Raw genomic sequence first — 27,576 nt, 5'->3', positions numbered from 1 at the left:
TCCATCGGCTTAGATCTACATGCGTCCCGAACACGGCGAAAGAAAACGAAGGAATTTACTCTTGAACCATGAACACAATTCGCAACACACGGTTTCGGTCAACACTGGCACCGGTAGCATTCGTGTACCGACGTCTTCGACAACGCAAGATTCGACTTGAACGATCGCTCTTACATACGCGTATTTGTTTCTTTTTTTGTTCCTTTTTTATTTTCTCTTTTAATATATAAAAATGAATCTCGAGCCGTTAAATATGGGATCGGCCGCAACGATGTGTGTCCCGTTACGTCTCACGGCGAGACGCGCGTCGAAAATTCAAAGATTAGAATTGAAACTCGATGTCCCCTTTCAACCCTCAACGATGTTTATCCTAAAGTATTATAAAGTACAAATTACGAGCGCGATAATACCCCGAGCTTCGAGCATTTCGCCCGTTCGACCTTCGCCTTATCACGCGATTTCCCGTTCATCCGTTTTCGTTTCAACGAGAACAACCTAACGAACTCTCTATTTATCGTTACCCTCTTTTCTCTTTAAGGGCACGAATACGTTAAACTACGTTGCGTTCCGTTTTGTACAGGATTTCGATTCGGGACGAGAAATTTCCGCGAAAAGAACGTACGGAGTTTCGTTACCCATCCGGACGATTCGCGTTCACATTTCTCGTCGTTGAATCCAGGAAGAACATTTGTTTCGTAGAGACGATGCTCGGCTTTCTTTGTCAATCGTTCGTTCACTGTCGTTGATCGAATGCAAGAGGAATTCGTACGAGAGGAAGGCCGGAAGCTCGAGGGATTGCGTTACTTCGTTCGCGGCCTCGGCCACACCCGTGCTCGACGCAGGTCGGATCGCTTCCGCGACGATCAAACGTCGCCAGCGTTGAACCTGTTGGTTGCGTGTGATTTTTCTATGTTTCGACGAGCTTTGTATAATAATAATAATCGATCGTTACGGTATCAGTACGCGCTACGATAACAAATGTTTGATTGAAAACGTTTATAATAATCGAAGCTACACGGAATCTCTCTCTCTCTCTCTCTTCCACATACACACTCTTTCACTCTCTTCCTCGGCGTGGTACTAAAAATGCTAAATTGCAAAAAAGAGGCGCCGCCGTTTGTTTCTCTTCTTTCCATATGTCTCTGTACGTGTCTTCGCGTATATGTGTATATGTGTGCGTGTGTGTGTGCTTGTCCTGTGTATGTCCGTGTACGCATGTGTGTGTATGTACATTTTCTGGTATCCTTTAATCGTTTTGTTAATCGGTGATCGGTACTTCGGGAAGATCGTATTGTGCATCTTTCGCTACTTGCTTCTTGTAATCGTTTACGAAACTATTAAGAAACGCTACGTCCTACCAGCTACTTCGCGCTAAAGGTTCCTCTGCTGCTTTCGTCGTTATATTTACGCGCTTGTTATGTCAAATCGTCTCGTGAGAAGCCGCTGCATTCACTTTCTCATTGTCCTTCCCGTACCTTTCGTTCGGACGCTTCGAGAACGCTTCGCCTTTTCCCGTTTGATCCTGCGATTTTCTCGATGGAAACTGGCACGATCGAGAGCCCACTTTCGAAAGAACGATCCGCGGATGCGAGAGGATCGATGAAAGCCACCCAGCGTTTGGCGAGCATGTGCGTGACGAACGCCTAGTCCGTTCGTTTCTCGACAGACTACGAAACTTCCTCGTTGAAGTAGTATCGGTAGACGATAAGGCGAACACGGCTGACAATTAGACGCGACGCAGCGTAATAACCACGTGACGATCGGCGATCGCATCTATTCCGATAGAACGTTCCTCTTCTTTCTTCGAGCTATCGCCAAGTCGGTCCTCGAGAACGCGTTACCACGGCCGATCGCCACGGATCAACGTAGAATTATCGTAATAGTAGTAGAAGCGTAAGATTAGTTCGATGCTAGAAGATGTAAAAGTCGGTGAAACGCGAGAGTCAAACAGCACCCGGCTACGGACGTTTTTCGTAAGAGTCCCGTAGCGAAGAGCGAGAACGAGATATTAACGAGATGTAGCAGCGGCTAAAGAGTAGAACAACTACGATTCGTGGGTACGGTGAACGCGCCGTAAACACGAGCTCGCTTCTTAGAGCGTAAAGCTGCTTGAACCGTGAACCGCGATGGTTCCTCCTCTTAGTTTCGATAGTCGAGAGTATACAAAAGTGTGACAACGTTTGAAGTATGCGCGAAGTGAATTCTCGTTTAATTTCGTTACCGAATCGGTTAGGTTCGCTTGTCATTTTCTACTCCGTTTCTTCTCCGGTTCACCGTGATTTCTGGTCTCTCCTCGTTACGATTTGATTCTCTGCATCCGCAAACAGCATTTTGCGTCGTGCGAGTATTTCTTTTTTTTTTTTGTGTGTTTTTTTTCTTTTCTTCTTTAGTAAAAAGCTAGGCCGCTGTTAGGCGTTCAGGCGGTTCCGGATATATACGTCGTTCCTTTTAATCCTCTCGTCGAACCGCAGTCGCGCTGCGATTTCGCCTTCTCCGCTTTCAGTATCCTTATCTTAGTCGATATCACGTTTATACCTATTTGTTTATAATCTACGCGCTCGGAACGTACGTAGCGTGACATCGAAAACTCGAAAGAATGTCAGCGAAAGATAGCTTAGTGAGAGTCGCTTTCGATCCGGGATCACGGAACCACGCTCTTTTCCCTCCTTTTTCCTTTAAGTAACCAAAAAGTCTCTTTTTCGTTTTTGCCTCGAGCGTTTCACTTTTCTACTTGCCCCGTGATCTCCGGTATTGGAGGTTCGTTAGCGTTACTCTTCTACAGAGAAAGAACGGCGTGCAGCGACTCGATCGTAAACTGAATACCATCAAGAGAGAGGTGCAGAGCAAGCGTCGCGGGTGTTCGTTTCGAATGACGTTCGAGTCGACTGCACGACGACTCCCCTCGAAGACTGCGTTTCGTCAGTTTCGCTACGCGTTTAGGAAGATTCGACCTCTTCTCGTGTCTCTTACGTAGATTTAGTTGAATAGCTATTAATCGAAGTTAAAAACAGGCACGCCGGAAACCGGAGGCGCGTGTTCTACCGGTAAAATCGTTGCTGAAACGAGGGTGGTCTTTTTTCGATTTCAACGTCGGCGATTCTTTCCAAATACCGAAGATATTCTTACACGTGTAGAATAATTAGAAGAGAGATAATCAATTTTCTATGGTCGAAACGATCGATCGATCCACCGTCGTTTCGGCGATTCGCGATCCGAATCGGCGCTTCCGTTCTCTGCGTACAACGTTAGAGCGCTGACGATCGGCGGATTCGTTTTCGGTCAATGAAAACGCGACGCGTGGCCGATCGATTGAAGGCGAGCCGGAGTTCGCCGCGTTTCGTCATGGTTCCGACCCTCGCGCGCCGTCTCTTTCCTCCCACGGCTACTGTTTTCGTTCGCGAGACAATGTAATTTCGCGGAGCCGTACGCGGAAAAAACGGCCTCGGGGGATAGCGTTAGGCGGAACAATGGTATCGAGCAAACACAACGCGGATCGAACGGCTTTGCGAGTTTCGAGCGATTAATCGAGGTGACACGCTGCTGGCCAATTAGCCGGAACGTTTGTCACTCGCATGTTTTGTCCCTGAATGAATTTTTCGCAACGTTGTTCCGATAGTTGCCTTGTTCTTCGCGCGTGACTAAAAATACACGGCGAAAGGGAAACGTTGCCTAACGCTATCGCGTGTAACGAATTCGAAAACGAAGCGTCGAGCGTCGGAAGCGCGTCCGTGCAGATTTTACGAACACGACAGAGTAGATTTGGCTAGATCCTACGGTTATAGACGAAAAGAAAGTGTTGCACTTTATAGTGAGAAATCAGCGAGCCGTCAGGCCGTCCACTGTGCAACGAGAGATCGTCGATCGCTTACTCGGCGGATGAAATCGCGTCAACCGGTTTTAGATCGCGATCGGGAACTAGCGGCACGAATCGTGGATTCGTTCGATCGATATATTTTACTTTACACGGTGTCGAATTCATTGTTTCCATCGTGAAACAATTTGGCAGTACGACTAACGCCACTTGACGAGTCGCGTATCAAAGCGAAAACATCGACGTATCGGATGCCTTCTGCCGCGGGTAAACCGGTTGCTCTAAACTCGGTCGTGCGTTCGACGATCCTCGAGAGAAATCGCGTTGGAAAACGGCGTTTCGTCGAGCTTCGAGCGTGCGAGAGTCTAACGAGTGGCTTCGACGGGCGAGTTGTTCGAATCGAGACGCTACATCTAGGATAAGTATCGTGGGAAGAAACAACGTGGTATAAAAGCAGTAGAATAGGAGTAGAAGTAACAAGGAGTAGAATTACGGAGAAGAGATAAAAGAAGAAACGGTAGGAAAAGAAGAAGAAGAAGAAGAAGAAGTAGCGTCGGAGGAAGAAGAAATAGCAAAAAGGAACGAGATCGTAGCGATCTGTTTCTCTCTAGATTACGCAAACGTAGATACAGTTGGCGCGATCGTTGGCACGATTGGCCGACGCGCTCGCTGTGTTCAGACAAAGCGACGACTACGGCTGTTCGTCGAACAGAATTCGCCGCTAAAATTCTTAACGAGACGAGTATTTTGTTTCAGGTATTTCAAGGTTTTTACAATATTTACACGTATCTCGACTAGAACAAAAACGCTTCGTAACCTGGGTGACGTGTAATAACCGTTTAATCGTTAAACCGGCGATGGGAGAGTAACGAGATTCTTTAGGGAACGAGGGAAGGGGATGTGATGCATCAACATTGTTTCGGTTGTTATTTCGGGAAGGCTGTTGTCTGTCGTTCCTCTTTCGATCGATGCGGCGCTCGAGGAAGATTGTTCTCATCGGCCGTGGACGATTCGCCGACGACGATGATAATGACGATGACGAGACCCGTAAATGTGCGTCCATCTACCGTCTCTGCTGGACCTCTGGATCGCTCGGTTGGTCCGCGTTCCTAGGCTGGACAGACCAGGAACTCGTACTCGAACATCAGCGAGACGGCAACGAAGACGAAGTAGAGGAGGAACATCGTAAACCCGAGGCCCTTGTTCATTCGCCACTTGAAACAGGCGATGCTCATGATGACAAACAACAGCATGCAGAAGAGGATCGCTATGCTGCACACCATGCCCACCGAGTTCACCTCCACGGGTTTTCCGTAGATCAAGCCGTAGAGTAGCCACGGTACCGGAAGCCTGAGGACAGAAATACAACGGAAAATCCAGTCGAATTTCGAATATCTGTTAATCCAGTTCTATGGTTTTATCAACTAGCTAGAGGAAACGTCCTATATTTTTGTATCTATATGGGAAATATTTTGAAACGATCCACGATTCTTTTCGATACGTAAATATTTCACACTCGACTATTTTTAACCAAATGGCCCGTGACCTCGTTCTGCCTGACGATGAAGCAAATCGGAACTTCTCGGTCGGAAGAAAGATTTCCCAGCATCCGGTACATACGTCATCCTCGCAACCAAAGGATTCGACCTGGTCGAATTTTCTTCATCCCGTCGCTTGTCAGTTTACTCGTTACCTGTTCCTACTCCTGGCCGCGAACACGGATATTAAAGGAAAATTGACGAGCACGGGCAACGCGGCAGAAACGCATTTGGCAGACGCGGCTGTTGTTTCACGCCGAATCGTCTTGCATTATCTACGCGTCCGGCTGCTTCTAATCGCAATCTTCAAGGTAGAATAGCGTCTTGCGAGATACGCACGCGCCCTTTCGCATTTTACCCCGTTTTCCTCTCGGGCAACTTGCCAGCTGGCGCGCCTGCAACGGATGCGTGCGAGCGAATCGATCTTCCATCGACTAGGCCGTCGAATGTCGAATCCGCTGGCCAGGAAATGCGCGCCCAAAAACGGTAACCTTCTTCGTGGCTGTGTTTAAGAGAACGCGCACGTTTGGTAAATCGCGGTGCCAAATTCATGTCGAATAGATCGTCGCGTCACACGCGTTCTCATCTGCAAACGCGTAACGCTTCGGGGGATTGGAGAAAGAGGCTGACCGGTCGATTGGTTCAGGTCGAGAAAAAATTCAGCCACCAGGACGAAACTCTGTTTGCGTTTATCGTTGCCGCGAAGCAGGCGTGCGCGTAACCAGCGTAATTTCGATTCGAGTTTGTTATTGTCCCTAAGACGATTATCCGCAGCATCAGTTCGGATTCCGCTTGGATATATCGTTCTGGCTGATAAGGTCGATTCCCTGAGCCCTCGAATCGCTATTGCCCCACTTTCCAGACAAACTTTTACCCATCGAAGTTTATCGCCATTAAGACGATTAAATTAATTAACTCGATTACTCCTAACAACTCTCGCGGTCGAGCTTCGATTATTTGTTTTTCTCTGGCGAAAATATCGGTATCGGGAGGAAGCACGGAGTACGATCCAGCGCGTCGTAGCCGAGAAAATATTTGCGGACGAATCTAGCGGACGAGGGGATGATTCTTTGGCAGAGGACGAAGAAAAGGATCGTCGAAGAGCCTCTCTGATATCATCGTGGAAAATGAGTCGCGTCTGGCATTGGTATTTCTGCTATTTCACGCGCCAACGATATAATAATCCCGGCGAGGATGTGTGCGCGTGTGTGCTTGGAAGAGGACGTTTGGAGGGAGAAACGAATGGCGAATGGTAAATCGCGAACGTTATTACAGAGGAATAGCGAGAATACTTCAATGGGCTGGCGCAATGACCAATTCTACGCGTCTCCTCTTGGCTTCGTTTGATCATCGATGAAATTCCAATTTATACGCTTGAATTCTGTTCGTACAATAACTAGCTAACGGCCGCGCGATTCTGCCGCTTTCCGAGTTTTCCAACAATTCGGCTCGCGCGAACCCGAGTCGGACCATGTGTCTCGACTCGATGGGAATTTTCAAAATCGCGACACATTTAACGACTTGGAAGAATTTCAGGCGCACGAGAGCTCTGCGAGTCTCGAAACTTTGTAATTTAATCATCTCGAATCTGAATGTCATTTAACTACCGCGGAATAATGGATATTTAAATCCTCTGGCGGTATCGGTCCGCCCAAGAAGAAAGATAATATATTTTCCAAGTTTGAAGGACGATTTCTTTCTTTATGTTGGCGAACAGTTTCCGATACACAGCAACCCTCTTTTAGAAGGATTGTAAACGTATTAAAAATCGCTTACGTAGATCTTCCGTCCAATCATGTTATTTATCTTCAATGATATCTACGTTTTACGTTATAGAAAAGCAATAAATGCAAACGAAGTACGCTTAGTTTATCGTATGCGGTAACCGTAGCTTGTTAAAAGAAAAGTATACGGAACAGCGTCTATATAGAGACTGATTTCCGTGTAAGTCATAGCGTAAATGAAAAGTTCATAGGAATTACGTCAGTTCGATTACCTAGCCAAACGTTCGTGTAACTTTTATCGCAGTTTCTCGTTTCCAGACTTTGTTAAATGATTAAATGATTCGAGAATACTTAAAACAGCCCGAAATTCTATCAAGACTCGAACCGAAGAAACTTTTCGTTCGCCGATAGCGACGACCTGAGGTCAATGTCCCCCCACCCCACTGCCTATCTGTATTATACAATTAAATAGATTGTACCGGTGCACATGTTTCCGATATTTCCAATAGGTGGGCGATCGGCGAATCTGTCGGAAGATCGTTTCTTTGGTTCCTTTCATCGGGTAATCGTTCCCGACGTCGAGCAATTTCCGTTCCCTGAAGACACCTTCTTTCTCCGCGGCCAGATCGATCGAAAGCCTTAAGAAAACTTCGCGTGTTATCCGACGTACGAAAGGAAAAGTCATGTAATCGCGTGAGCTATGTGGTGACTGTGGCTGAAATACTATGCACGATGACGACTACTCTTTAAGTTTTCTTCCGACATATCCGACGAAAAATCCCAGCCACTCTAAACGGCGAATATAATTTTCAAGAAAGCCGACGTTTTCAGCCTGCTATACCGTGTCCTGGTCAGGTCTCGTTTCATTCTTCCTATATTACTCGATCGATTAATTTCACAATTTTTGTTAATAGGAGAATTTACATAAAGTCAGACGAACAGAACAAATTAAATTAAATTAAATTTTCTCCCGTCGATCATCGGACTACTCTCCGATCTTAAACAGTTTAAACCTTCAGACGCTTTAATAAGAATGTTTAATTGTTGTCCATAAAATACTTAATGGCATGATGAATATAGCGAGTTAAACGAATAGCCGAAATTCGAAGGTAATTCTATTCATGGGCATCTCGGTTCTCGAATCGTGACCAACAAAAATGTCCAAATTTGCAAACGTGTTGATCTTTGTTGCGAATAAATCCTTTTACACCTTCAGGCGTGGCTCGTTATTCGTTCTCTCGAGATGACTACTTTTCATATCGTAACAGACAATGTATACTACAAGGAGTATAGCTCCTATGTATATATATAGATATAACAATAATTAACGTACATTGTATTATCGTATTATCGTTATATTATCACGACACAACGTTTAGAACGATGAACGAGACAAATGTCTGCAGGATTTTCCACGTTGACTTTCTTCCTGAGTCTCTGAATGCGTCATACAACTAAGATCTCGATTTCTCTGAAATAATCGTAGACAAGTATGAGACCCGGCGAGGATCGTCGTAAAGTGTTTCACCGAGATGAATACCGGCTAACGAGAGATTCCACTGGCTCAAAGTGACGTAATCTTATTACTCGCGCCTTAACCGCCTTCTGAAGAATAATGCGCCGACCATCTATCTCGACCCATCTCCGTCTTTATAACGTAAATTCCCGTAATTGTGATATGAAATAGACGCGGTTAAATTTCAATTGGCGATTCTGTGTGCAAACGGGAACGTTCGTGCCAGAGGAAATACGATCGTCGATGTAACGCGTACACGATATCTTCATTGGCGATACGTTTGAAGTTAACGTGTACTGGCTTGGCAACTAAGTGATTGCGGATTTTGCCATTAGGTGGTATCGACAGAATCCGCAATCACTTAGTTGCCAACCCAACAGTATTTAGCTTGTCTGCGAATGGTTTTCGCGGAACTTTAAAAACGTTGGAAATCGATGTTCCTTCATCGACGTTGGGTAAAGCGCGTCGCGATTTTCCAGCAGCTTTATCGTCAGTGGCAGATTGTGTGTCCCGCATGAAAATTGCCATAACCGATGTCCTCGATAACGTCGAGCGATGGCCGTTTACGAGCAAGCCGTATAAATCCATATGCGACCTACATCGGACTGCAGACAAAACAAGTATCGATAAATTATCCGGTCGAATACGAACCGAAGAAACGAAGCTCTTGCGTTTATTTGTCTCTCGCAGTTTCCTGCGTCGCTTCCCTTACCCATCGCTACGACCAGTGCGCGTTGCTTTCGTAACCGATCTCCACGCGTGGATAAGTCGACCAAGAATCCCTAAGATCGAAAGTCGAGCTATCGTACTCTTCTTTCAATTCCATTCATCCGTGTTCCGTGTGCCAGCTTCGAAAGTTTCGCGCGTGGTGACAGCTATGCGCGCGAGGATATCGAAAGGAGACACGAAGAGAAGAGAAATACGTTGTAAGATGGAAAATATAGAGCTCACCCAACGGTCACGTCGAAGATGTTGCTGCCAACGGAGCTGGAGACGGCCATGTCGCCGAATCCTTTTCGCGCGACGATGACGCTGGTGATCAGGTCTGGGATGCTGGTGCCGGCAGCGAGGAACGTCAGGCCCATCACTTCCGGCGGAATGCGAACCGTGTCGCCGGCGATGTTCGCCCACCAGACCATCAGGTACGAGTACGCTGCGATCCAGAAGATCGAGCCGATGAACGTCACCGCGAAGAACTTTTTCCCTGCGAGAAAACGGACGAATTGACCTCGGAAACGTGGCTCTTCGCCCTCCTCCCCCCGTATCCGGTTAAAAGGATATCCTGCTTAAATCGAATCCCCTTTCTTTCCTTTGGAAAACTTCGCGTTTGCCGTTTCTCCTTTCTCCTCTCTCTCTCCCTCTCTCTTTTATTTCTTTTTTTTTTTTCTTTTTTTTTTGTGAAGCGTGTTTGCTCGAACATCGAATTTAGAATACCGCGGCGAACTTTCGTGAGAGCGTAGGCTTTCGTGAGGTTGGTTTAAGGAGAGGGAGTCGATTTGTAAAGTACCACGCCCAAGACTCTGTATCGCGACAATCGAAATCTAAGCTGGAATCTTTGCAACCGCATTAAGGTGGATAAGAATCGAAACATTTCCTGCCGGTATTAATATTATTGCTACCGAGAACGAGCTTTCCGTCAGATCGTTTATTCTAACGATAGAAGCGAAAGAAAAATGAAGGGACTTAACGAGACTCAAGCTCGCGATTCTACGCTCTTTCTAGCGAAAGAAGGTACAACGAACCCTCTTTCTTTCTTTTCTTTTCTTTTCTTTTCCCTTGTCTTCTCTGTCACTCGTTAATTCCTCCGCTTCCTTTCACCTTTCACCTTTTGCCACCCTTTCTTTTAATTGTTCCCGCTCCTTTCTCATTTTTTTTTCCTCTTTGAGATAACAAAATTTGATACGCATCTGTCGGATCGATAAGATAACATCCGCTGGCAAAATTTCTCATTGTTATTATCGTTATCATCGTTGCCTTTATTCGGTAGCCACATAGATCCTGTGCTGTTATTTCTGGCTACAATTCATCACGGTGAAAAAAGGTTGATCGCGAGAAATCTGACAGAATCGTTTCGTGCGTTCGACTTTGGCCCTCTTTCCCTCTTCACGAGCTTGCAGAAAAACGGACCTTCGCGTACTCGCGCAGCGCCCCTTAATTATTACCCTGACATTGAGATTCCAATTAATCATCGGGTCCAATTTATATCTAACGAAGATCGGTGGCGAATACCTGCAGAACGAGGAAAAGAAAACGAACTGCTGGCATTTAGAAAGCGTGCAGGGAACAAAGCTCGGGCATGAATTTTTCGAGTTAACAGTCCCTCTTAAAGGAAGTTGTTTTCTCGTTATAGTCGCGTGTAGCCACGGGACAACGAAATAACGTTCGAGACGATATATCGAGATTTATTTCAGTGGCGATCTCGAACGGGTCAGTTATCGCGGAGAAACGAATGTTTGACGACTCCTGGGGCAAAAATTGAAACGAAGAGGCCGCGGCGAAATTTTCCGCAACGATGAAAAGCTACTGCTCGTCGCCGCGGCAGGCTGAATGCCAGCGCGAGGTAACAATCAGTCGTCGATTCGAAATTAGCGTGTCAATATCATCTTTCGTCGTTGGCATTGTGTCGCGTTCAAATGCAGACCCGTTAATAGGCCGTGATAATGCAGCACGTCCGTGATTGATGGCAGCCCAGGAAACCGTTTTGAATAACAGACGCGCGTGCCGCCTGTCGTCCATCTTGCAGCGCCGTTTAATTGCATCGTTCGATCTCGATATCCATTCGGCAAGTCTATGCGTTAGGCGACATTGAAAAAGTTCAAACGTCACGAATGCGTCGGTATCAATCAACGAAAGCGAGTGAAAACGTATCTTGGAGCGTCCCATGGGGAACGGCGAACGGCCAACGAATGCAAATTTACCGCCAACGTAAAGCCATTAAACATAAAACGCGATAGAAAGCAATAGAGCTGGGGACGTAACTCGGTCGTAAGGGAGAAAGCAAAGATTAATAGTTGAAAATAACAGGTATCCGGTCGAACGTGAAATACGATCGAATCGCTGAAGAATAGACTTTTTCGAAGACAATGGAATATTTTTGCGTAGCTCGCCCGATCCAACGGTCCAGCGTTAAATAATGCAACACGCGGACGGAAATATCCGCTTGCGATTATTCGTCGCACCGCCAAGTACGGAAGGAAATTTCGCTTGTTATTTTTGGAAAATTTTGTTATCGTACGGGCGAGCACGTTCGACGTCCTAACTAAATGCCCGAGGAAGAAAAGAAAGGAAAACGACGAGCAAGGAGAATGGTCCACTGGATTATCGTTCTAACGTTCTACAGACCCAGCAGCGAGTTTCCTTGCTCGTGAATCGACTAACCGCTCGCCTACAAAGATTACATCATTCCGCTTGAACGGCGTTTTGCTTTGCCGATACCGCGACACGAGAAACGTATCATACGCTTGCAGCGCAACATTTTCGTTCGCGATGGCCATGCACAGAGGAAAATGGATCGTTCGATCACGCGCTTGATTAAAACCGATACACGTCAAAAATTTCTGCACGCGGTAAACTTTTATCGTTGGTCGATGATTTAAAAAGTTAACAACGACTCGTCCTTAAATCGATGCCTGGAATATTCAAAACGATTTGTTCCGACTTTGCGAATCGAGTGTCAAAAACACGCCGCCGTTTAATATCTCGAAACGTCATGTTACGCGTTTCACGCGTGGAAAAACAATACTTGATTTCGCCTACTCCATAAATGATGCACCACCGCATAAACGAGAAACAACGACCGATTTAGGTATTACCTTTATCTGCGTTGTCGATATTTGCTGACCATATTTAACCATAGAAAACGAAAAAACGACGCATTAAAATCGCCGTCTCTCGATATCAGGCACGCGACGAATTTTAAAAATTCTCTAAAATATTTCACTCGTTTCTAGTTATACCGCAATCTCGAACACGCATCTCGATTATGGAATCCGGCACGATCGAATCACATGAAATTGTTTTGAGAGCGTGCGACACAAATTTCGAAGATACGTCGCCTCCAAGATTAACGAGCCGATGCTCGAAACTTGTCATAGCTATGAAAATACTCTTAACGCTTTGAATATGCTCGATATAGGATAAGGTGTGGGATCAAACCTGATCTTAGATTTTTCAAATTCTCGATCGGTCCGTTGACTGTCCAGAAATTCTTCAACTTTTTAAATTACACGTCGCGTTTAACGGGCTAGTTTGTTAGGCAACTTCGACCGTATCAACGATACGCTTTGCTCGACCGCGAATCTGCTTTAAAGCATCCGTGTTAACTCGCATGAAATCGTAACACTCGTCGCTTAAAGTTAGCGCTCGCTCTTTGATACTTCGGTTCGTGTACCGATGCGTCCGACAGAAGCAAACGGTCCATGGCCGTCGGATACAAAGATAATAAATAAAAATCAATAGAAAATCTACTTACCCTGGAAAATAAGACGCGAGGTTTTTGGCAAACTGAACGAAATGAGAGGAGCCTGCTCGGCGAAGAATCCCCTGGCTTACGGTTAAACCGTAAACTCGTACGGATCCTCGAGAGGACTGTCTTTTACGGCAAACCGGAGTAGAGCAAACTATGCCTTTGATATTCCTCTATGAAACTGAAAGCTAAAAATTTACTGGCTTTGGACGGAACGAGGATGCAGCAGCGCGCTGCTCTCGTTTCGTCCAACTGCTGCCGCTGTTTGAAACAATGCACGCTCCTTTCCCGATAATCGAAACAAAGTCTTGGGTCAGCGGTAGGTTAAAGGATCTGAAGGAAACGACTCTGTTGGAAACTCTGCACGAAATCCAGTGTGTCGTTTCATCTTCCGCCGGCTTACCTCTGGGTGTCCTTGTGTCTGGTAACGTCAGCCACAGAGGGAACAGAATTGGCGCGACCAAAATGTAAGTTAGTCTTTTCCTGGGACTGCTGGGCCAGCCCATGTCCAAGGCTTCCGGAGGTTCATCCTCCTCTCCCTGAAACAAGCATTTATTTTCAAAGGCAAAATTCCCTCTGGCAACCTCGCGTCGTGCATCTTCCGCGTTCGATTTTCTCTCTAATTAACACGCCCGCTTAATCCGTTTGCTGTATCCGGTCGGATGGAGTTAAGAAAGAAGCCGAGTTTTCCTATCCGCCGTACACTCGATCGCCGTTTATCGTTGGAAAACACAATGAAGCTGGGCGGTGAAGCGACATAGGCTTCTAAATACCGCGGGTAGCTCGGCAAAGGCACAAAGCAGATCCCTTAGATCCATTCCCGGCTAACCGCGACACAATGGGCCGGTTCATGTTTGGATTTTCCAGCTGCACTCGTCTCGCCGCTGATAATTGCCACCGAGAGGCAACAGCGGCGATTAATTCCCGCCGAGTATAGCGATAATTTTACCGCGCGCGACTATTTCGCGCAGTGCGATTTCGGCTGCAATGAGAGAAATCGGCTGTTCCACTGACGGAAGCGTCGACGTCAACAGTCGATCCCGATTCGACAAATACGAGGCCGAGAGACGCGTAAAACGAAGAAGAGAGATCAACGAAGAAGACAAAGGAGACGAGACGGAAGGGAATAATCGCGGAAGGATAAGCGAGACCTTGAAGGGCGAAATTTGTAGAGAAGAAGCGGGCCGTTGCTAGAAAATGCGGAACTCGGGCGGAAAAGCCATTGCCTGGTGACTTTGCTTCGATTATCCGAGAGTTAAAAGAGGAACTGAAATAGGCAATGTGTAGCGTGGCGACGCCGGGTGTAGCCAGAATTGACCCAGATTCGCGGTGCATTCAAAATGAAAAGGCCTTCTCACTCATTTAGGACAAAGAGGTTCGAGAATCCCCCGCGATCCGCGCGCGCTCCCCACCACCACCAGCTAATAACGGGCGAAAGCTCGCACCGCCAATTTCTAAGTCGCGGAAAATCGGCTCGCGTTTCGATTTCTCCTCGAGTTAACCCACAGCACCATCCTTCGTTCCATGCGAGTTTCCAGAATGGAAATGGTATGGCGCGTCTTTGCTCGCGACCAAGACGTTTCACGGTACTTTATTTTCGCCAATCGGAATATCAAGAGCAAAGAGGAGACGCGAGCGTCTCGACGATGAACGACAAAGGACGGTGACAAAGAACATCGAGTCGAAAGATCCGTTTGGATCGGGACGGCAACTTTGACGGCGAATCACGCGAAGACGAAGGTCTCGCTTGGGAAACAACCACTCTCCGCAATTGCCTTGTTTCCAATCCGATGTCCTTTTGCTATACAGAACGGCCCAATTCTTGAGCGCTCGGCCATTGTCAGCCGATGTTTCTCGACTATAAATGTGTTCGTTACCGCGTCTCCCTTAGCCGTCATGTCGGAGGGAAGATGACGCTGAATCGTTTGTCAGAGACCGACCGCTCGGAAAATAAGGAATTCCTCGGTTCATTTTTCCTATCGCATCGCGTCCATCCGAATTATCGAGCATCTATCTCTGTCCGCAACCAGGCGGCTGGAACGCCAGATAGCGCGGGAAGAGCGGCATGAGAACGGCGATATCGCTGCTGGAACGTTCAAGTTGAGCGACAACCGATCGACGCGAACTGGCTACCATCTGCCACAGGAAAATAGCCAAGAAATATTTCCATCGCGTAGATAACAATTTATCAACCGTTATCCGTTTTTCGAAAGTGCGTTAATCGCGCGTAAAACCTAATAAAAATTGTGTTGGCGCGCCAATCGATCACCGAACACCGTCGCTCGCTTTTTCTCCGCGACGAGACGCAAAGAAACGAGAAAGGACACGTCGCGACGTACCGAAAGTCGGACGGTCCGTCGATTCGCCGTACACTGGCCGTTTCGTTTCGGTTCGATCGATGGACGATAATTGGCCTGGTCGTCGAATCGTGGCGACAGCCACTGCCGTTATTTTAGAAACGGCCACCGAGGGAGAGCTAGAAATCAGAGACGACCGAATTTCCCAACCGACCGGCCAGGAAACGAATTCAAATTACCATCTCGCGTACGCGGATCGTTGAGCGAAAAAAAAGAAGCCCCACGGATTCTTCCGGCTGTCGCCGCGTTAACGTCGCTCGGCCTCTGTCGACTTTTCCGTCTCGGAAATGGGATCGCCAAGGACACGACCGAATTAACGTTTTCGGGCCGCCGCGCGGCCATTGTTCCTGTCATTGGACCACCCAGCCTCTCGGCTGCGACTCCTGTCTACGTGGAAACTCGATCCGACGTTTCGCCAGCATTGCGGGTATCGTCGTCGGCTCTCACTTGGCACAGGCGAGGAACGCGTCTGCTATCGGTCGCTGCTGTTGTCAAACCACCTTCACGCGTCTTTCGCAAGCTGTCGATAAGGACACGCGTCGAGATTCCAAGCTCTCGCGTCTCTGATCGAAATCGCGAAACTGTCCTTTGACGTCCCGATCGTCCTCGAACGAAAAGGGAATAAAACAGACTTAGGGGAATTGGACGATGGCCGCAAGAATCGGAAGGACGAGATGGAAGCGATCAGGCATTCGTCGAATTTGACAATTACCGAATCGAGCCCCGCATCGAGGCCAGCGGCTATACCGCCATTGGGAAGTTCCTGGATGCCGGCGGTGGTGCCGGCGGTGGTCGTAGTCGTAGTGGTGGTCGTGGTGGTGCCCTGGGAGCCTTGCTGCAGCTGCAGAGTGGTCTCTCTCGACGAGGCACCGGAATAATGGGCGGCGGTCGACGTAGCAGCGCCGTTGTGCGGCCTGGTGGCATCCAGTAGCACCTTTAGCGAAGCTATCGCGTGCAATTGCGTCGCTTTCTCGTCCACTTTGCCTGAACAGCACCAGAGATGCAGGTTAACGAGGAAAAACATCGAGTCACGCGCTACGATCAAACGCTTTGCTTCTCTATCTATTCTAGCAACTTTGATCGTCTATGAAACTGGCGTCACAGGCATCGATGGTATACCGGCAGGCGTTTCTCTCTCTCTCTATACGATTATTTACACGCGAGATCGAATTACAACTAATCGTACCTACAAGTTTTCGGAGTATCGGCTATATAGAAATACGATGTTTTTACGTCCGCTCGGAATCGCCATACTCCGCGGAATATTCTCGTTCGTAAAAGAACGATCGTTTTATTCCGCGGTTTAAACGACCCGATACAAACAAGATATTTACGACGTTAGTTGGAGTAACAAAATGATCGACGCCCATGACCAGTATTTACGATGCTACAGAGTGCAACTGGCAAGCAGAAAACTTTTTCCACGACCCACGCAACTAAATTCCAACGTCGAACGGGATCTGTGCATCGGACATCGTAACGGCGATGTTGGAAATTTGCCGTAGGTATCGTGGATATACGTACATACGTTCCATTTAAGCGTGCATTTAAAATCTAGCTAAAGCTGAAACTACGAAATAATAATGAGCTAGAGTCGTTCAAAGGCGTTTTCGTGCGCTTCCTTGCTACGTTCTACTTCGCCCGATTACCTAAAACAACCTTGCGTTACGTAACAGTTACCGTTTTCTGGTCTATTTCGCCAGCCTACCGACCTTAACTGTTAACGATCTGCAAATACGTTGCTCCACGAATCGCGCTAAAGCCACTTGCGCGTAAGAATCTGCGTTTATGGAATTGCCCGTAGCTCGCGTAGAAAAGGCAACGTTGAGAAAATGCCACTAACGAATTTCACGAGGTACTTTGCCGAGACTTGGAGTCGTTTGTCGCGCTCGTATAATAAGTTTAACTCGCGCGATCGTCACGCAATTGGATTATCCGAGTGGAATGCTATCGCGCGTGAGTAGATCGGCCGGTGAATCGTGTTTAAGAAAATTACAACGAGCGGATTAACGGTCGAGCCAGTGAAATCCATTTACGATTCGTGTTGAGTCGCCATGCCCGGTAAGAACACGTTTAAACCATCGCGTTACAAGCTACCTTCGCCAAATGGCGTGTCTTTTTTATCTTCGCAAACGACAAAGCGATTGCCACTTTCCAAGAAAACGTTCGCTCGTCCGTTCCGAATTTAGCGAGTATTCGACAAGACGGAAACCAATTTCTCCGCCGTGAGTTTCCCTCGTCTTCCGGGGATGACGTTAATTAACAGCGAACAGGCAAGAAGCGATTCCGACGTTCGAATCATCCGGAACTTCCGTCTCGTTATCGTAACGAAAACGTCGACTAAAAGACATGGAAAATTCTCACAGACACTAGACACGTGCCGTGAAATATTACTGCAAGATCCGCTCGTCCTTCTTGTTTATTCGTTGGAATAAATTGGTAAAAAAAAGAAAATGGAATGGCGATTCAGAAGCGAGCTTTACGTCTGTACCGTGACGCAAGTATTTGCATCGTGTAATATTCCCATTGAAATCGCGCTTTCGCGATACTCCGGTATGACGTGCAAGCAGAAGAATCTCAAACGGGCAAGAATCCCACTCGGCGTATAAATTACTGTTATCTTTTCATCCCACGGACGGAATACGCAGCCTCTGAGTCGTCAAATATTTTCTTGCTCCCTCGCAAGTAAATTCCCACGATTCTCGACCTCGAACCACCATCTCCAGTGTAATTCCTCCCTCTTAATTTAACCTTGTAACCGCGATAATCAGGGCCGAGCGTCGTGATTCGTCTTTAAATAGGTAAAGTAGCGAGGAAACAACCGACATGAGGCACTCGAAATTCGTTCGTTACCGAGGCTACCTCGTTGCCACGATGCGAGCCGATTCTGCGCTTATTCGCACGATACTAGGTCAAAGAAGAAACTGAACGGGTCGGGCAAGAATGGCGAGAAGAACACTGAAAAGTGTGCGCGATACGAAAGTATGTGTCTAGCCGGAGGCTACCTCGTTTCCTATTTATCTCGTTTCTCTTTCACCTTTGTTCCCCCTCCCCTTTCTTCACCCTTTTTTTCTCATTTTCTCGCTCCTTCTCTCGTCTTCTTTCTATGTATATATATATATATATATATATATATATATAAAATACGTTATACACCAGCCGGCTCTAAGAGTTTCTTTTTTTAAGATACATCATTAGTCGTGTTTATCGATTAACCCGACTGCCGGTAAACAGCAGAAGAGAAACTTCGCTTAACGCGTTCCTTTAAATATTTGAACGTCAAGCGACGTTGAACGCGGTGACGGATAGGTTTTGCAATAACTATAATCTGATACCGCGCGGAGCAGCGTTTCGTGCGAGCAATTCGATCGTTCGTATCGTCTTTCATACGAGGCATTAAACCGAACGTTCTTCCGTTAATTACCGACTTGCTCCAAGTTCACCTTTAGTGGCAATTTCGCTCTCGAGCCGAGGACTAAAACGAACGCATGAAATATTGCCAGGCTTTGATTGCTTTCGATGTGAAAGGTGAAAAGCGACAAAAGCGGGGTGACTCGTACGCGAAGAAAAGGCCGCGAGGTAAAGGAAGAAGACGTAATTCGGCGATTAGCTTGGACCAATCGCGTGTGCCCGTGCTGATGGTACTAGGTCAAAGGGGGAAAAAAGCTGTAGCGAGTGGCCTTCGTTCTCGAAACTGGAAACGTGGCGAGAAAATAAAGGCGTAGAGCCGTCGGCGAGAAGTCGGACCGCGATGAAAGTATCGACCCTTGGGTCGCCTCGAGCGAGATGGAAAAGTATAAGGTAGAAGAATACGCGAAAGGGAGGGATTCGTCCGCGATGGAGAGCGAGATAAAGGAAGGAGGAGGTGCCTATCGGGTTTCGAGCTGTTAAGGTCCGATAATTTTGTTTACCCTTTGCGTTTTCTACCTTCCTCGAGCGGTATAATCGTTCGCGTAGAAAAAGTACAAAGACACGGTAAAAATAGAAAGAAAGAAAAGAGAGGAAGAGAAATCGTTCAAAGGAAGAGCCACGATTAGAGAAAGAAATCAACGACGCTGCATTTGATAAATTACAGTTAATGGCTGGCGATACGAATCACGGGAAAGGAAGCCTCGTGAAAGAGCGAGTATCGCGAATAAAAGAGCGTTAACAAACTTCCGAGTGGTAGAATCTTGTTAATTTCTTTATTGTAGACGAATTAAGACGCGGAGAAACGGCGGGATATTCGCGTTCTCCGACCGGCGATGGAAATTTTCGAGCGAGACAAAAGAAGAGGCAGAGAGAGAGAGAGAGAGAGAGAAGGGAGGAACGACGAATCAAGTAGAATAATCCCGTGCGGGTCGGCCCAAGTGCTACCTATTAACCTACAAAGCTCGATCAGCCTAGGTTTGTTAGCGGACGCGTTTCGGTTTTGAGGACAATTAAATCGAAGCGGAGCAGCACCGCTTTTCCAACTGGCAATTGGCGAAGGAGGACACGAGACAGGCATTTGATCGAGCACGGACCGATCGTTTGGAAAGCAAACAAGTGCTTTCGCTCGTGAAACACCGAAATGGCCTGTGTATAATAGGTATACGGAGAAAGGACGTTGGATGAAGCGATCGTTAAGAACGGAGATATAGATCGGTGTCCTTCGCGCAGCCATAAACCCGTCTCCTAGATAGAACGAATATCTTCGCGTTCGTCAGATGGCGAGATAGCGTTCGTCGCGTGGCAGAAGGTCAGCGACGAAGAAGGACAAGGTAGCGCGACTTTCTCCATCTCGTAGCTACGGAGACAATTTCATCCGAACCGAGCAACAATTTCATTGCACTCGTTTTCTTTTCCTTTCATTTCTTCTTGGTTTCCCGACGTGACGGCAGAGAGCCGTGATACGAGCGAAAGGGACGCGTAGAAGAAACTAACGGAGGAAAGTGGAAAGTTTACCGAGAAAAACAAGTTGCATCGATAGCCCCGAGAAGAGACGGCAGACGACGCGACGGCGTCGTTTGAACGTTCCGTTCTCCTCCGAGTAAGTTTGTATTGTACGTTCGGTACGACGGAACGACTGCCAGATCGAGGGCCATTAAGTACGTTAACGAGGCAGCGATGCGAGATCCGATGAAAAGAGCGATCGTCGTTTCTCGACGGCGTGGCGTACGTTTCAATAACTTTGTCTTGTCTCGGCTGCTAATCTGCCATTAAATCCAGAACGACCAACGTTGGAAGATAACGAGTTCCGTTGTCTTCCGGTGTCGTTCGGCAAATTATCCAGAAAATTAAGCCCAGCTTCGAGTATCGCCATACCAATTTTCCCTCGGCTTTCATTTACAGCAGCGAAAATTGGTTTCTGCGAAGGGTACAACGGCGAGAGAAAAGGAAGCTATAATTTCCACGCGGGAAGTTGTATGCGTGCGCTGTAGCGCGGTGTTCAAGGTGAAAAAAACAACAACGAAATCCAATTTTAACTCTCGTCGGAGTAACTGGAAGATACTGTGCGCCAAACTGCTCGCAACTCGAGATAGCGCGATATTGGCTAAATATTATCCAGCGAATACGAGATAAGAGATGCACGAGATACACGTGATATTCCACCGAAAAGTAGCGTAACATCGAAGCTACGGGAAGCTTCGATCGATATCGTTCGCTCGAGCCCTTTTCAACGGTGTCAGATTCTCGCAAGGGTTCTTGCGTGTAAAGGATTAGACGCGGCTAACGGATAATTGTAATGCAAAAGCTGACGTGATTGATGACTCGTGGTTGGCTCAACCTCCATCTGCGAAGGTCACCTCGATTTCTTCGCTCGACTTTCCATATCGAACACGGGATACCTCAGCCGATGTAATTCTTTCGCGATTCTTCCTTCTAATTTCTCCGGCGCACAGATACGAGCGCGTACATACTTTCCGGTTTTTTCTTGTATTCTGTTTTTCTCTTTTTTATATATATATATATATATATCAGGCAAGATAAGGGAGGAACGCGAACGAGAAACGGGGGGAGGACGAGGTTGACATTTAGGACAAACTCGAGAAACGTTCTTCTGTAAATAGAACGAAGACTATAAACTATAAACCGAGAGTACCACGGGAATTAAGCCTAAGTGTGACGAGACGTTAACCACGGGAGACGAGTTCGAAAATAAAGACGGGCAGAGGGATTAAAGCAACGCGGTCCAATTTGTTAATATCGTTCCTAACGGAGATGGGTAATCGTGACTGCACCTCGGGGAACGCGAGCGATGGGAGGATGAGGATTTTCGATAAAATGACTCCGAGCTATATAGAAACGTCACAGGGGATTTCGATTGGCCTTTCGCCACGATGCCGCTCATCTGCCTCGTATTCTCTGCAAGTTATTAAAAAACCTAACGAACCTGCTTGCGCCACGTTCATTATAAATAACGCGTTCAATTGGGACGAGATTCGAAGCGGATGTCGATGTCGATGTGGACGACGGCAACGACGACGACGACGACGACGACGACGACGAGTGACGTACGAAAAGTGCTACTTCGGAGAAAACCACTCAAACGAGACGACTAAGCTCTGCACGTTAAATACGTACGTGGGAACGAACCTCGTTATAGATGGCCCGACCTGTCAATTTACTAAAACTATCGCTGCTATTTCGGTGCATTTTCCTTATTGCTATGAGATCGTTTAACGACGACGGAACAAATTTCCACGTAGGACGAACAATGGGAACGCGAAATCTATAAAAGCACGTCGCGCGATCTATCGTTCCATCCTCTTTCGAGTTTCCAACTTGTTTTGGAAAATGTCGCTGCTGAGAAAGAAATCGTATCGCTCGAGGACACTCGGGAAGAAACTCGATAAAGCGAAACCGTGTAGGCACCTCGGATATCTGATAGGTGGAACGCGGTATCGCCGCGTCGTTGAACGAAATCGCGCTCGTTTACGAACGAAGGGCTCGGCCACGAGTCGAGCAAACGACGTTTAAAGTATTTCCGCGAGCGGGAACGAGTAGAACGGTGAGTGGAATCTTTCAGGAAGGATAGTTGAATATTATCTGGTGTAGCGGTGCAAGGTGATGTCTGGATGACGTTAAAGGCCCGCAGCTAAAGGAAGGGAAAAGGAAGGCGAGCCCCAAGTGTGGATTCGCTAGTTACGATCGATACGCGCCGCTTTCTAGGTCAGGGTCCCGATACATACTCGCCACTCACCGCTACTCAGAGATACATGCTGAAAACGCGTCCCGCAAATTCATTCGAAGCCAACCATCCGGCTTTTCCCGTGTTCCCACAAAACGCTCACAGTCGACGCTGCAGTTCTCATTCTCGTCGTGATCGTCGTTGCCATTGCCGTTGCTTCCCCTTTTTTGCTCGTGTTTCACTAACTCGCGAGTGGAAAAATCGTCGGAAAGAGGAAGAAAAGGACGCAGGATCGAAGCAGAGAGCGAATCAGGGACGAGAAAAGTAGGTGGCTGTTTCTCAAACGCGCCATGGAAGAAGCGTGTTCGTCGGTACACGTACGCACCGACTGGAATATCGAAGGGAAATCGTGTATCGGCTGTTTGTCACGCGATCGAGATTAACGACGTCCTTTCGTGGGCGTGTTCTCTCGATCGGCGGAAGATAAAGAGGAGAAGAAAAGGAGAACGAAAACGCGAAGATATATAGCGACGATCGACAGATTTAAACGAGAATGTGGGATAAAGCTGCGGAGAGGAATTATTGCTTAAAATAACGTTCGCGATAACGAGTGTCTTGATCTCCTACCCTTAGGCTAGGCTAACTACCATTATTTTCAGCAACATCGACGAGAGCGTCCGGTTAGACAGAACGATCCTATGTGCGGTGTTCTCGAACGTTATATACGCGCGGCCACTGTTAAGTTACAACGAGGCCATCCGGGGATCCACGCGAAAGAGTCGTCTAATTGATGATCGCCCTTTTCTTTCCATACGCGCGTGACCTGACCCATTTATATAAGCGACTTCGGTACACGTAGGTGCACGGGCCGAAAATCAATTTCAACGTCGAGATTATCGGGGAGTTACCCCTTCTGGATTAAGATTCCTATCGATCACGCCAACCGCGATCTTTCCCTCACTCCAGTTTTGTTACGTTCGCCGATTAACTAACGCCCGTCCAGACACTCGTACAAATTTCATCGGCTGGCTCGCGGCCGAAAATGCACGCGATCCGTCCTCCGACACGCGGAGCGAAGCGGAGCCGAGCGGCCAAGCGTAACGATTATTCGCCACGGTGACGGGGAGTTATCGATCGATCGATCGGAATTTCACGCGGGATGGCTGTAAAAGAATTTACGATGTTCGTTTCGCGAGATGTCAGGAACACGATCGCCCCTTTTACATCGACGATAAACGAAACCGGACTGTCTTTGTCAAACTTGCTGCGAGAACGTTTACAGAGGCTTTTCCGTCGAACGGCTCGTATTTCCCTCCTAATTTCTAGGTCAATCGGCCGCTCTAATCTCTCCGATCTATACCGATCTACGCGCGAGAAAAGAGAACGCCAGTTTGGGGGGAGGAGGAGGAGGAGGAGGAGGAGGTTAGAAACGTCACGAGAATGCGATACGCGGAATCACAACGGTAATTACCTTTCGCCCGTGAGATTTCGAATCAGTCGCGAAAAAATACACGGTCCGATTCTCGGAACGACGTTCACCGTTTTATCTGTCGTTATTATACGTACAGCGTGAAACATGGACGGCGCAATGAAAAATAGTATCCTGGATTGGATTTTTTCCCGCGATGAGGCCACGCTCTATAAATACGTACAAAGGACAGAGGGCCGGAGTAACGAGCACGTTTTCTCATTTATTTACCAGTCATCGTCGAAACGTCGCATTAGCGTTTAATCTGTCGTTCCTATCGCTAGTCGATACGCTGATAGATGCGTATCTACTCCAGTGTCATAGTTGTTATTCTGTCTCAAGGTTTTTGGCGATCCAATAGCAAAAAGAGGAAACGCCACGTTGGTTGCATCGCTTCGCCGCGAAGCTTATTCGACGATCGCGTAACGAGTAACGTCTGATCGTGACGGCAGTCGTTCTACTGATCTCTAAGTGATACGTGCATCCAATGGTTGTATCGTACGCAGGCTCCTAGGCACGACGTGCACGACATTGAACTTCTCGTGAGCTCGTTATCGTCGAGTACTCGCAACGTTTAATTACTTGGTCCGACGCAACGGTACACAGTGATCGGTCATGCAACAAACCAGAACAGCTAGATGGACAATTACGCAAATGCTACTATTAGATTTGCCGCGTGTTTCCCAAACCGTAGACCGTAGATGGAGGAAAGAAAAGAAGGAAATGTTTTTCACGGAACGTAAAGATGTCGAGGGGTCGGCGGCGAGAGAGAAAAATAGAATGGCATCTGTATGTAGGTTAAACGAGTTACGAGCGCAAAGTCTCTGGAACGACTTGCTTCGGATTTGAATATATTTCAATTGGGATTTTAAAATTCGTTCCATCATCCGCTTAATGATATTCATCCATACGGCTACCAGTTAATTAACGAAGTTAGTTTGGGAAACCGTTTGACGACACGGAACTACCTCTACAATTACAGACACTACCGTGGAACTCTACGTATTTCGATATTTTCCGAATCGCTTTTCGATGTTTCGTGACCGAAAGAAACGTTCCCCGATGCGTTACACTCCGGGTTAAGGATTACGGGCTTGACCTGCCTGCCGATAGAAAGAAGGAAAGAGGCCGAAAGAATGCCGTCCCGGAGATCTTCGTAAGCATACCCGTGACTCTACATTTAAAAGCACTTTATCCGACAGAGCTCTCCGAAGGTTTGCGGTTCGTCGCGATGTTTCAACCGCGGATTTCCATTGCCGCGAAACCAGACCACTGCCGAGCGTTTACGACGTTCGTGCCAGGAAAATTACCCGAATCTCGTCGAAACTCGTAAAACACCAACGTCGTTTCGATTACGCGACTACCGGTTTCTCTACCGGGTTCCGCTTAAAAGTCTTGGCCGCGAGAGTATGGTCCGATTGTTCGATCGTAGGACGTCTAAAAAGAAAGAAAACTATGGCTAAAATATAACGACTACCAGCTAAGAGCGTGCTGTCAGCGCTAAGGCAAAGCGGCAAGCGAGAGTGATAGAGTGTGGAGTTGGTATACCGGCGCGGGACTGACCGTCGTGGAGCGGATCGATCGTGTGGATCATAAGCTGTAGCAAGCCGTGCCTGAACTTGGCGTGGCTCTCCCTGGAATGAGACGAGGAGCCACCGAGGGCTGCCTGCTCGCAGCCCTGTCCGGCCGTGCCACCGGCACCACTGCTGCTGCCACCTCTGCTGCTGCACCCGGCCTCTCCACCCGCCGGTATGCCGCTGCTTCCGCATGCACCCGACACGCCACCCACGCTCGTCTCGCTACTGTTCGTCGCGTTCGGATGCTGCTGGAACACACACGTCATTTCGTCTCTCAATACAACATCGATCTCCTTCTTTCATCCGTTTCTTACACTTTTCCTTATCATACTGTTTTTTTATCGCTTTTCTGTTTTTTTTTTTAATTTTTACTTGTCTGTTTCATATTTTCTTTTTTTTTATTATTATTACACTCGGTTGTTATAACCGCCGCAATTCGTCGTCGTTCACTAGGCCATCCTTTAGCCCGACTACCCGATACCCCGTGTTTACGAACGGTGCTTCAGATCCGACTACGGATCAATCGGAGCGCTCTGCTCCTGTCTTACCTACGCTTCCGATCACCCTCGTGGCTTCGATGCCTCCGATTCCAGCGAACTCGGACGATATCTATACTCGGCAGACTTTGGGATCGATGACTTTACCAAATAACACAGAAGTACACGTTATCGAGGCGATCGCGTGCCTAAAATTTGCTCACGCCATCCTGTTGGAAAGTCGAAAAAACATTGTCCCTGTAAAAAGCTGCAGATCTTTCGCAGGCTGGAAATTGCAGCTAATCAAAGTGCTACCCACGTCGTTATCCACTAGACACGTTAACGAGATTAGACAATCGACGCGCTTCTACGTTCCTATTCAAATCGACGTTTCGCCAGACAATGAAGATCGTAGGGGACTGAGATCTCTAAAGCAGCAGAGACATATGCGCGAAGCAACTCGAGCGTCACTCGCGTTCCAACATGTTCGAACATATAGACGCGCGTTCGAGCGATCGCGTAGAATGACGCGCGTCTTCATCCGCGACACAGTTTCTTTCGCTCGTTTTTATTCCCTCCCTTTGCCTGTCCTTTTCGAGGCCGCAAACGTATGACTAGTAGAATGACTTTTCTCGTCTACTATGCATGAAACGTTAAGGGATACTCGACGTGCAACTCCCTCGAATTCCTCGCTTTCACGATGCTCCCGGGTGGTCGACTAACGCGCTTTGGCCACGGATCGCGAGTGTCGCGTCTATTGCTTCCAGTCTGATACACAAAGTTCCTGTCCTTTTGTTCGTTGAGACGCGAGTGAATCGAGGTTACAGAGGCAGCCGCGACTTAACCGCGCAACAATAAGCGCATCGCGAATTAGCGAAACGATTTCCGAACAATAGTCTATTCGATTTCCTGCAGTTATCCTCGACCACGTACAGTTAGACATTCCTAAGAAGGTGTACTAACGATGCCGACGATATCCTACTCGTTTTTCCATCGTTCGATAAACAATGACGTTAATAGGATACAGACTCTGTTCTTCGCGTTCTACCCGACAGATCGATCTGTCGAGAACGATACGGAAGAGGAGGAGTAACGAAGAAGAGGAAGAAGAAGAAGAATGGATGGCCGATCGAAGAAAGAGAGCCACCATGAATAAATAAAGAGGCGGAAAATACGCGACACGTTGACGCGATGAAAAGTAATTTCGCACGGGCGAAAAATATCCAGAGGCGATGAAACCGGGATCGTCGAGGGACGAAGATGGAAAAGGTGGTTGAAACAACCGTGATCGAATAAATACGAGATGTACTTCTTCGTCCTCCTTCCGTTGCCCTGCCTCGTATCCTCGCCACCAATTTCTTCTCAAATTCGAGAAACGCTCGCGTCTCTATTAGTCCCTCTGTCGCTGTTACCTGTTACGTCGTACAAGGGTTGCCCGATGTTTACGAATTCGTCAAGGGTCGTGTTTTCCGCGCGCATACTCGCGACGTAGTTTGCACAGAACCGACGAGATGAGCGCGCACACTCCACGGAACGAGATAATGATGCGGT

General features: G+C 47.5%; 1 protein-coding gene across 2 annotated transcripts in view; it reads right to left on the bottom strand.

The window, feature by feature from the left end:
- Positions 1–203: 203 nt before the first annotated feature.
- The window catches only part of LOC117239695 (sodium/potassium/calcium exchanger Nckx30C), a 45,223-nt gene continuing 17,850 nt past the window's right edge, over positions 204–27,576 (bottom strand). The window contains exons 3-7 of one of the 2 annotated variants that reach the window (XM_033505475.1): positions 25,521–25,797; positions 16,124–16,395; positions 13,458–13,593; positions 9,541–9,793; positions 204–5,161 (exon numbers count right to left, since the gene is read on the bottom strand). In XM_033505475.1, coding sequence (XP_033361366.1) covers positions 4,921–5,161; positions 9,541–9,793; positions 13,458–13,593; positions 16,124–16,395; positions 25,521–25,797 — 1,179 coding nt within the window. In that variant the 3' untranslated portion in view covers positions 204–4,920. The remainder of the gene's footprint in view (positions 5,162–9,540; positions 9,794–13,457; positions 13,594–16,123; positions 16,396–25,520; positions 25,798–27,576) is intronic. The other variant, XM_033505485.1, reaches the window with a different exon arrangement.

The sequence above is a fragment of the Bombus vosnesenskii genome, unplaced genomic scaffold, assembly GCF_011952255.1.
Source record: "Bombus vosnesenskii isolate JDL3184/JDL3185 unplaced genomic scaffold, Bvos_JDL3184-5_v1.1 scf7180000013264, whole genome shotgun sequence".
In the NCBI taxonomy this organism is placed as follows: Eukaryota; Metazoa; Arthropoda; class Insecta; order Hymenoptera; family Apidae; genus Bombus; species Bombus vosnesenskii.
Note: the sequence above shows the minus strand (reverse complement) of the source record. Positions and strands in the feature narration are given on the sequence as shown.